At 34.5% G+C, this 12,200-nt stretch overlaps 1 protein-coding gene across 4 annotated transcripts in view; it reads right to left on the reverse strand.

Annotated features, from left to right (window-relative positions):
• The window catches only part of RUNDC3B (RUN domain containing 3B), a 156,438-nt gene that overhangs the window by 84,231 nt on the left and 60,007 nt on the right, over window positions 1-12,200 (reverse strand). For 2 of the 4 annotated variants that reach the window (XM_027102685.1, XM_027102687.1), the window contains exons 3-4: window positions 11,973-12,023; window positions 5,998-6,131 (exon numbers count right to left, since the gene is read on the reverse strand). In XM_027102685.1, the coding sequence (XP_026958486.1) occupies window positions 5,998-6,131; window positions 11,973-12,023 (185 nt within the window). The remainder of the gene's footprint in view (window positions 1-5,997; window positions 6,132-11,972; window positions 12,024-12,200) is intronic. The other 2 variants (XM_027102688.1, XM_027102686.1) reach the window with 1 other exon arrangement.

The following is a 12,200-nucleotide window of genomic DNA, read 5'->3' on the forward strand; positions in this document are numbered from 1 at the left end:
CTACTGAGCCTGTGCTCTAGAGCCCGTGAGCCACAACTACTGAGCCCGTGCGCCTAGAGCCTGTGCTCCACAATGAGAAGCCACCACAACGAGAAGCCCACGCAACGCAACAAAGAGTAGCCCCCGCTCGCCACAACTAGAGAAAGCCCACACACAGCAACAAAGACCCAATGCAGCCAAAAAAAAATTACAATAAATTAAAAAAAAAAAAACAACCTAGCAGGCTACAAGCAGCAGTATTGTTGGGAAATAAAGAAATGATATGGGTGTGATTAGTATGCCAGTCAGTTTGCCCACCTTTTTTAACCTAAAAATCCCTTAGCTTGCCCTGTGCTCAGTCCATTGTTTCTGCTGAGTCAGCCCAGGGAAACCTACAGTTAATTGTAGCAGATTGGAACAGAGGAAGGAAGAGGCAAGCATGAGCTCCCAGTCTCAAGTTTCTTAAAATTTCATCTAAAAGACACAGAGACTAGTAGTAGTGGCTTGAATCAAAAAGCTACATTCTAAAACAGAAGCGGGAAAAGCTGCTCTCCAGAGAAAGTTAGACACAGGAGACTGTGCTATTGTTAAGATAAGAAATATGGGGGAAAGTCCTGCTTCCTGATTTATTAATTTCAATCCACACAGAACTGGGCTGCACCTAGTTTCCTGTCCTTAGATGTTTGTAGAATTCTTTGTTATATTATCATAATAAATGGTGCTGATTTTAACAGTTTCTTTTCTTTCAACAAAAGAAACAGAAGATATAAAGCTTGTTGGGGCCATAAAGGGGGAAAAGCTGAAAATTAGGTTTAAGATTTTAGACTTTATCAGATAATGGTGAACCACTGAAGGTTGCTGTTATTGTTTGGGAGACATAAATATTTGTTTGTTTGCCACTAAAGGTTTTTCCAAAAAATAAACGTAGTCAACACTTCTTAAGAATGTAATTAATACATGCTTACCTCTGTTTTAAGAGCGTTTTACACATTAAGATATTTAATCCTCACAAGAACTGTGTGTGAGTCAGGTTACAATACTATCCCTACTTTACTATATGAAGAAACAAAAAATAGACACAACTGGAAGACAGGAAACTCATGCCACCAAACCAACCAACCTAATTGAACTAATACCCATACACTCTACCTTCCCTCCTATTTCAGGGGATGAACTGTAATCATTTAAGATAGTAAAAAGACAAATCACAGAGTGGACAAAAATACTTGCATTATATGTATCTGACAAAAGAATCTCATTTGTAGAATGCCAAAAATTCTTACAAATCCATAAGAAAAAGATAACTCAATTTAAAAATGAGCTGCAAGGGGAAGATTTTAAATTATAGCGTCAATTTCTTTAGTAGACATCAGAATATTCAGAGGCTTTCTTCCTTTTTGTGTTAGCTTTGTAAGTGACAGTTTTCAAATAATCTGCCATTTCATTTAAATTTTTTAATTTATAGGTGTGAAGTTATTCATAATACTTTCTTTTAGGATTTTTAATGTCTGTAGGGTCGATGGGTTTTACCTCTTCTTCATTACTGATACTGGTAATTTATAATCTCTCTTTTTCTTTTCTTTCTTGAGTAGCCTTGCTAGAAGCTTAACAGTTATATTAATCTTTTTAAAAACACCAACTGGGACTTCCCTGGTGGCACAGTGGTTAAGAATCCACCTGCCAATGCAGGGGGTACGGGTTTGATCCCTGGTCCAGGAAGATTCCACATGCCACGGAACAGCTAAGCCCGTGTGCCACAACTACTGAGCCTGCGCTTTAGAGCCTGTGAGCCACAACTACTGAGCCCGCCTGCCACAAGTACTGAAGCTTACGCACCTAGAGCCCGTGCTCTGCAACAAGAGAAGCCAACGCCACGAGAAGCCTGCGCACCACGATGAAGAGAAGCCCCTGCTGGCCGAAACTAGAGAAAGCCAGCACACAGCAACGTAGACCCAACGCAGCCAAAAATAAATTAATTAATTAGTTAAAAAAACCAAAAAACACCAACTTTTGGTTTTGTTGATATGCTTCTAGTGTACATTTGTTTCAATTTAATTGAATTTTTGCTCTTCATTATTTCTTTCCTTCTACTTTGGGTTTATTACTTTTTTTTAAGCTTCTTGAGATGAAAGCTTTGATCACTGATTTTTCAGCCTTTCTTTAAAAAAAATACATAAAAGCCTATTTAAGCCTATCTATTCTCCTCTAAGCATAATTTTTTATATATTTTCATTATCATTACTTACCAAATATTTTTCAATTTCATGTGTAATTTCTTCTTTCATCCATGAGTTATTTAGAAATTCTTCTCAAATTCAACTTATATAAGCATTTTCTAGTTATCTTTTTATTATTGATTCTACTGTGGTTAGAGAACATACTTATATTTCAATCCTCTGAAATTCACTGAGGTGAATTACAACTTAGCAAACGACCGATTTTTGTACAAGTTCTATAAGAATGAATATCCTGTAGCTTCCTATTTGGATTTTCTTATATACTCCAGTTCTCTAGTATTCTTAATCTTTATTCTTTATTTATATCATAATTACTTAAAAGTTCATTATCTGCATCTCCCATAGGTCTGTTTCAATTGTCTTTTTTATATTTCTTAGTTTTATTCATTTAATCTTGTTTCCGTATATACCTGGTGATTTCTGATTAAATAATGGACACTGTGGAGGAAAATTTGTAGCAACTCTAGTGCTACCTTTCTCTAGAGTAGATTTGCTTTTCTTCTGGTAGACAGACAGTGTACTTGAAAATCACCTTGTACCACTTAAGGACACCGCTTTTAGGTCTTTTGAAGGCTAGTCTTCATCTGAATTCCCCTTACTCCCAAGGTATAGCCTTTCTGGGGTCACAAATAAAAGCCTGGAGTGTTTACAGGGCCCCTCCAATTTGTGTCACTTCCAGGTTTGGGGCCATCACACTAAAGAACTAGGGATAGGAAAAGTCGAGTGGTAGTTAAAAGAGGAGGTAGATTTGTGAATCAGTAATAGAAAATGAACATAAAAATGACCTCTTTGCAATACTATATCTTTTTATTTTGTTTTTTTTTTTTTTTTTTTTTTTTGCGGTACGCGGGCCTCTCACTGTTGTGGCCTCTCCCATTGCGGAGCACAGGCTCCGGACGCGCAGGCTCAGCGGCCATGGCTCACGGGCCCAGCTGCTCCGCGGCATGTGGGATCTTCCCGGACCGGGGCACGAACCCGTGTCCCCTGCATCGGCAGGCGGACTCTCAACCACTGCGCCACCAGGGAAGCCCTGCAATACTATATCTTATTGCAAAGTTCTAGTATTTGGTAATTCTGGTGTATCTGTGATTAACACCCTCTCTCTGTCTCTGCCTCTTTCAGTAGAAAATTTGGCTAACCAGCCTCTGGGACAAAGCACTGACAAGGCCAGCTTCTGAACAAGGAAAAAGTAAACAAGAAGATGAGACCAGGAATAACTAGGAAGGATTAGGGACATAAGTCATAAGAATGTATTAAAGACTACACTCACAGTTCTGTCATGGTATAGGTGCTCAATAAAAATTTATCAGGTGGAAGGATGCATGGATGTAAATGGTTGATGTGAGTAGTATATTCAGAAATTGGTCTAATATGTTAAATTTATATCATAGAAGGAACAAGGGATAAGGTTGCTTATCCTAACAAGGATGGGGGGGGCAGTATAGGGGTAGGAGAGTGGAAGGTACAAACTACTGGGTGTAAGACAGGCTACAAGGATGCACTATACAGCATAGGGAATAGAGCCAATATTTTGTAATAACTGTAAATGGAAAGTAACCTTTAAAAATTATATTAAAAAAAGTAAAAATAAATTGTTTTAAAATTTAGGTACTTGGTCCATGTTTTACAAAATATTTAATTTCAATATATGTGTCAATTTTGCTAACCAAAAATTTTCCATAAGAAAAAAAATCTTTCTAAATAAAAATGGATACAGGAACAATAAACTTAGAAACTACACTGTTGAAAGATGATTGTTATACATTTGTGTATTATACAGACATGTAATTTATTAGGTTATGATTGTCAAATAATGAATTGAATTAAATTATGTCGACTTAAAACTATCTAATATTTTCAACCTTTATTTTCTACTTCATTTTTATTTCATTCTGTAACTCTTAAGTGTCAAAAATGGTAAGGAAAGTTATTATGACAAACCAATAAAAATAAATAAACTACTATACTAAAGCTAACATACCTTATGTCACCAGCTCAGACCTTTACAATCTTAAAAATTTTGAGGACTCCAAAGGGTTTTTACATAGGTTATATCTATCCATATTCACTGCACTACAAGTCAAACTGGAAACTTTAAAAATATATAGTTATTAAAAAAATAATGAACTCATTATATGTTAACACTGAAAACCATATTTTTATGAAAAAATAACTATCTTTCCCTAAAAAAAATATTAGAGAGAAGAGAACTCTGTTTTACATTTTTACAAATCTCTTTAATGTATGGCTTAATAAAAGAGAACTAGATATCTGCTTCAGCATTCTATCTGTTGCAATGGGTCGTTCTGGTTGAAGCATGTGAAGAAAATCTACCCTCACACAGATACATGATTGGAAAAAGGAATCATTTAATAGCCTTTTCAGATAATTGTGGATGATATTCTCCTTTGGTTCTAATCAAAACTCAGTAAGTGATAATTTCTTAAAGGTTAATTGCAACATGGACTCTATAACCATATCAATGAATGTTTCATACTGTATTACATTCTTACACTTTGAATGGATATTTTACCCATGCATGATTTTATTATTCCACACATCAGACGCAAGAGGGAAGAGGTATGGGAACATATGTATATGTATAACTGATTCACTTTGTTATAAAGCAGAAACTAACACACCATTGTGAAGCAGTTATACTCCAATAAAGATGTTAAAAAAATAAAAAATATAAGTTATGCAGGTCTACAAAATACTGACACATTCCATTAAATAATATATATTTTTGTTAATATCAACATCAGTGTTATTAGAAAAGGATTTAAGTACTAGGAAGTTATCGAGTTAAGATGGTGAATACACTACAAGTTTTCCAAAATTCTAATTTTTACTGGAAAGCTTTCATTTTACCATTGGCAACAAATACTCTCAAGCTGTTTTTCTTGAAGGAACAGGTTTACTTCATTCATCTTTACTTATGAAATGTCTACAAAATGCGTCTAAAAGTCTAAAAGGCTATAGTTTGAATGTTTTTCTTTCAAGTAAAAATAGTATTACATGACAAAAGTGTCTAGTTCAGTTAACAATTCAAACTACTGCATGAGTACGTTTCCTTGAGACAACCATCACATGTCAATACGCTGTATACATACTTCCCATTTTGTCACTCAAGATATTAAAAAGACAGCTTCTCAAAGCTTGAGATTTAATTAAATTAATAATGTTTACTTCACCATCATGGACATTAAGTGAAACTGGTTTTTGTTTTTGTTTTTAAGACTGCATGTATGGTGAGGAAGAACTCAATGACTACTAGTATAGTTTCATGCTACTGCTTTAATTTATGCTAAGGCACCAGTTAATTTTACCCACCATTGCTTCTGCATAAGCAGTGCAAGTATCAACCCGGTGCAAAAGGCAAGTAACAATTTGGTACTATGTGAAAATAGTTTTGACATTATGGACTGCCAGCGCAGGACACTAAGAGTCACTGATTTAGGTAATTCAAGAAATGTAGAACCTTCATAGACTAGGAAATACTTTACTGTGCTTCTCAAAAAAGAAATTCATAGTTACTGGCTTCATACCTTCCTGCTATTTATAAGGCAACAGTGAAGATTCAGGAGCATTCTAAAATAATTACATGCTACTAAAAATAAAAAATGAAACAAGCCTCTGAAAGATGTTAAATTTCGTCAAGTGCTTAATTCCAACAAAGAAAAGAAAGATTTTATATAGCAAAGAGCTCAAAATTTTCTATTTGGGTCAAAATTGTTTAGGATTAGATTACACATACTGCACATTATTATTTATGCCTTACCTTAGCTCTAGAGGAACTGACATTTTCCATATTTTCAATGCTGCAGATACAGTTCTGTGAAACTTTCCGGCAAGCCACTCTGATATAGTCCCAGAAGCTACGAGGACTTTCATAACCAAACCAGGTTACTTGACCTTCAGGAGACAAATTGTAATACAAAATAAAACTAGACTAGAAATTCAAAACTCAAGAATAAAACTCTGAGAAATAAATGTCAGTAGAGTGTGCGATTGTGGAAAGGGCACCTGGGGTCAAAAAGCCTTAAGTCTGGTCCCGTTCTACCTTTACCTAGTTGTGTTACTTTGGGCAATTTATTTAATGTATCTGGATCATAGTTTTCTCAACAATAAAATTAAATTAAATGAAGTAAAAAGGGTCTAGACACTAAAAAATCTCTTATAGGTTAATATCCTGTTATTCTAACACAGTCTTTCAGAGAGCACACAGGTATGCCTCTTTGTGGTTCTAGTTAAGCGTTAATTTAAACTTCACCAGTTGCATCCTGAAGCTTCCTCTTCTTGGAAAAACAGAGAAAACTTAAAAGGCAACACTTTTTCTCCTCTTCAGAGGGATACTTCAAAGAAATGAAACAATGTGTGGTCTGTAAGTACCTATAATCAGTGAGACTCCTACATTCACTAATCATCCCCACCCATTCACCACCATTCTACCAAACCTTCATCTAACTGTCATTCATCTGCTCTCTTCTAGTCACCAACCTGTGAGAAGTCCTTCAGGCATTTACTATTCTAATCTTCCAGATTTGGGTAATTATGTATTGTTCAAGAACAAATGTTCTTTTGTGTGTATCTTATATTAGTATTAATATTTCTATGCAGGACTTTGAGTAGTGGGTCCAGGGGAACAATTTTTTACTCTGAATATTTTTAAATGGGACATGAGAGACATCTTAATATTTCTTCAGGTGTCTGGAATAATTATTCTTACCTAGGGAAGTTGTTCAATCTTAATGAAGAAAGATTAGCTTTTATATTTTAAAATCTCTGCTTCTTTGTTTTCAGTTAATATTTATCTCAATCTTCTTTTCCCCAGAAACACGTTCTCTCTAAGCAACATCAAAAAGAGTTAAAGTGTTCTCGTCCACAAGCAGCATTTTAGGAACAACGTCTGAAATATTTGAGTGGTGTCCAACCAGGGCAGCCCATAAGAATGACTGGGCTTCTTTTAAAAAGTTCTCATGTCTGGGCTCCACCCAAACTAAATAATCAGAATCTTTGGGGGTGGGCCTACACACTGGTATTTTTTAAAAGATCCCCCTGGTATTTCTAATAGTATTGTTACTCAACCAACAGAAAGCTCACATATCATGATAGGTAACCCTATTCATCATGGAGGACATTTCCAAGGGCTCCTCTTCTGGTAAGCCACGTGTGATCTCTGCAGTAAGTTACTCCTCCCTACGTGCTGCATATCACCCTGAGCTTACTTACCCTTATAATTATCTGCTTACTTGATTGTCTCACATATTAGGTGGTGAGATCACTAAGGCAAGGACTGTATCTTATTTGTCCTCAATTCTATCTCCAGCACTTAACACAGTGCTTGGCGCACAGTGGGCATTTAATAAATATTTACTAAACAAATCAACTGGTTAATCAGCACAAAACAAAATCTTAATTGCAATGCATATAGAAATTTGAATTTAAAAAATCTAATTAGTATCTTTTTACAGAAACAGCTCAGTGACAACCTGGTATCAAGATGTCTGCATGCTAGATTACAGGTATCAAATATTCTGGACAAATACATTTAGCTTTGTCTACAAATAACTAAAAATACAAAAGCATCTAGAAATCTTTACTCAAACATCTATATAACTCAAATGTCTCCTTAAAAATTAAATCTTACTACCAAAAAATACAAATCTATAGGAATGTTTATAATCTTCCTTCTTTTTCTCAATCTCTCCCCATCACTTTTCTTTGCCCCCTCGCTTCTTTAGTTAAAAAAAAGTTCCTAGAACAGGATCTCAGTACAGTCTATCTTTGGGGCAATTTTCATGTTGTCAATTTGTTAGCCATTTGGAGAGGAAACAAGATGCCTAATGGTAAGAATATGAGCTTCCGAGCCTGGTGGGCCAGAATTATATCACTTTCTAGACATGCAATCTTAAGCAAATGACTTAACTTCACTCTACCAATCTGAGTTTCTTCTATAAATTGACAATAATGGTGGTATCTACATGATAATACTGCTGTGAGGATTAAATAATGTATGTGCAGCAATTAGTATACAGCCTAATACAAACATTAACAATGATTACTACTGTTATTACTATTATCATACAAATAGTCAAGAGACCCAAGGTCCCCTTGCATTGCAAAGTGGGAATGAGATGCACAGTGAAGTTTTTCCCATTACTTGCTCAGAATCTAGAAAAATCTTTAAAATTTACTCCCTAATCCAACCTTTTACCATATCAACCATTCTAAATTTACCTCTCTAAAATCTAGTCTTGACTAATTTTCCTTGGCTTCTATTAATTGGGATTGTCCCGCAATTTAAAAATGAGGAATAGCTACCACACTTCCCTCAAGAAATGGAGTACCATACACTGCCAGGGACCTCAAAAGGAGAATCACAAGATTTCTCTGGTGATTTTATTTTAAATCTTCTCATGAGTTTGGCATGACTGAGGAAATTAATTTATGAGAAGTTTCAAAGTAGAGCTGCTGAAAACCAAAAGAATATAACAGAGCCCCCTTTTGGAGGAGAGGAAACAAAGATATAGAGAAACTAAAAGTCTAGGCTTTGGTTAAACAGAAAAGGAATGGGCGCTAAATCCTTAGGATTCCTGCTATGTGTAGGATATGCTGTCTACAAGACGTTCACCCAAGAGACAATGACAAGATTTCCTAGCTAACGAACTGAGAAACTAAACAATTAACAAAATGACATGTTGCCATGACTTGCAGGGCCTTAAGTATACCAGTAGTATCTTCCCAACACTGCTACCTACTCAACAAACTAGATGAGAGGATGACTTGGCTTGATTCTGCCTTCCTTTCTCTTTCATGTGCATCATTTCCAAAATGAAGTTTTTAAATCAAGACCCTGAATTTTTCACATTCAGAAGGATGTGGGTTAAGAGTCCCTTGTTAGAACCTCCAAATGAACTCTCATGTAAATTGTCCATGTATCCTAGGGTTTTATTTAAATAATTAAATAATTTCTGCATCTATGAAAAAGGTTGAAGTTAATTAAAAATAATGGAAGTGTTCAATTGGTTATTTGAGATATTATTACTTGAACATCACTTTTACTTAAACACAGATTAACTGCTAGCAAAAGATGTACTTGGGCTATTAGTCTGTAACCAGTATTCAACAGGAAAATTAAAAAACAAAGCTACAGGGTGACCATGCCTTTAAAAATAATTATTGAGGTAATAAATAACCACTCCAAAGATATTCTCATTTCCTTTAAAAAGAACCAGAAAAGCAAATCACATAGCAAGAAGCTAACTAGCCTACATTTTGAAGAAATTCTATTCAGGAGAAGAATTATGCTGTCACTAACAATTCTCTTTTTAACGTTGCTGACAAGTGTAAGTGTATAAAGTGCTTTCAATTTTATATGTTTTTAGTAGTTGACTTTTTACCAAAGACAAAGTTAAACAAGCTTTTCAAAACTTATTCCCAACCCATCAATCCAACTCTAATGCATTTTAGGCACAGAAATAAATGATGAAAGTTTGCTAGACTAAAAGATCTGCTACTAACCAGCTACGTGATGTCTTTCCCACTAAACTGCCTCATTTTCAGCAACTTAAAATGGCCTGTGATCTCTAAGATCCAATGTTATTCTAAAATTACTCTTCTTTATTTAACTTAGACACCTAACTTAATATTACTTTAGATACCTACCTTAATATTTTTTAAGGTATCTAACTTAAATAATATAGTCACATCATGCAATATACTCGTGTTTTGCTTTTATCTTATTTTATGGCAAGATGAGACCTTCTAAAAACAAGAACTAAACTTTCCAAAGTGGTTCTCTATTTAGTAGTGGCTAATGACACATCATCTTTTGATAATATAAAATATAAATGAATCTGTTAAGTGACTTCCTTTCTCCACCCTTTGTATTAGTACTTCGCTATGTAAAGAGCCAATGTAAGACTGGTCTCACAAGCTGAAGTTTTGTTAGTGCTACAATATATCACCTAGATGATAACAACAAAGACTACTACCTTGGAGCTGCTATTCATCTAGACAAGCAATAAAATACAGTCCCATTTTAATTTTAATAAGCTACTCTGATATTGCAAAAGTTTCAGATACTTAAAGGAAACTGGTTACTTATGGATTTATTGTTGCCAATATATTAATATTTCAGTATTTAACTTTTCACTGTAAATTTTATAGCAGCAATCCTAAATTTCTTACTGCTAACTTATGAAAATTAGTTTAATATTTTCTACTATCTTTTTACTGAATAGAGAAAATTCCCATGTCAACAAAAGGTCAGAATCTTTTCCTTTTAAAAAGTACTACTATTAGTTGAAGCTTATATTTATTAGACAACCCAGGTTTGAAAGTAAAATTACGACCTTGATTAATTTTCTAGACAAAGTCTCATGTTACTGTTTTTTAAAAAAGAACAAATTTAAACACTTAAAAAAAACCCTTTAATTACACTTTCAGCTGATCTGAAGAAATCTGAGTGTAGATTAGATACTCAACTGTACTTAATACTGCTAGCTCACCATGTTACTTACAAGGTGCCTCAAGTAAATCATTTAGCAACTATGAATCACAGTCACTAATCTATAAAATGTAATTACTACGCTCTGGTACTGACAATTAATGTCTTGTTCACTGGTAAGGAATTTATCACAAACAAACATCTAAAGTATGTATCTACACCATAAAAATTAGTCAATTCTTAATCTTCCAAAACAAAAAAATATTAAGATAACCAGGTTCACCAAAAATCTGAAAACTGAATTTTACTTCATAGGCTTTTTTATCCAGGTAATTTTACCATCTTTCCAAGCAGAGTTCAAAGGTTTTGTTTTTTTCTTCCACCAGCATTTTTTAACATAAAGCTTAGAATACCAGTAGACTGAATTAGAGTACCGAGGGCTGACGTCCACACAGAGAGCCACGCATAAACGTGTAGCCCTGAAGAAATCAAGAATAATGTGTTTCAGTAGTGATTAAGGTTATACATAGGGGACATTAAATTGTTTAAAGGATTGTTTGTGGGGATCAGGATTGAGGAAATGAGAAGACATTTGTTTTCTACTTTCTACCTTTCTTATTATAAGTAATCTTTAAAAATAATAGCTATGTATTTCTTTTCTAAGTGAAAAATATAATAAAAGGCTAGGTCATTAGCACAGAGGCCTAGCAGTGCTTTGCATACAACAGGAACTCAATAAAAAAGTTTTGAGTAAGTGAATAAAGGCATATATTCTATCTGGAAGAAAGGAAACTAAGGAATATACTTCCACTAGTGGTTCAAGAACAGTGAAACAGTTACTGTTGACAGCGCCCACGTATGTTTTACTGAGTAACTCTGGAAATTCACACAGCTTCCCTGAGACCCAGTTTGCATGTAATACAAATATTACTACACAGCACTTATAAAACTGAGAAAATAACCAATAAGTCTTATATTATAATAAAATATAAATAACACAGAGATGCATGATTAATAAAATTGTGCTTAAAACCATGAAACTTAATAGAAATATAGAGGGGTCATGTAGGAGAAGGAGAGCAAATGGATTATTATATTGTGTGGATTCACAAAAAGCTTTTGATTTAAAAATTAGCATAAAGCATAGTTCTGCCCTCTGGATTAACAAAAACAAAAATAGAAAGCTTTGCAAAACCCATGCAATGTACTAAGAAAGATCACTTAACTGATACAGCCCTCCCCAGTAAGTCAATTCCATGCTGCCGTGCAGCTCAGTGGCAGGAGGCATCACCAGCATAGAGTACCTTGAAGAGGTATTTGGAGATGAGCCAGCCATCGGCAACTTTGGGAAATCTCTTTAAAAAAAATAAACAACAACAACACACAGATATTTAAGAAACCTGACATCAAGTTTACAATAGCAAACTGAACGGCCCCAATAAGATGGCTACACATAATCTTGATGCAGTAAACATCACTTTTACCTAATAAATAAAATGAACTCAATGAAGATGAATTGAGCTGATGCTCTA

This window comes from Aethalodelphis obliquidens, unplaced genomic scaffold (genome assembly GCF_003676395.1).
Source record: "Aethalodelphis obliquidens isolate GAN/ISIS:26980383/991018 unplaced genomic scaffold, ASM367639v1 scaffold5, whole genome shotgun sequence".
In the NCBI taxonomy this organism is placed as follows: Eukaryota; Metazoa; Chordata; class Mammalia; order Artiodactyla; family Delphinidae; genus Aethalodelphis; species Aethalodelphis obliquidens.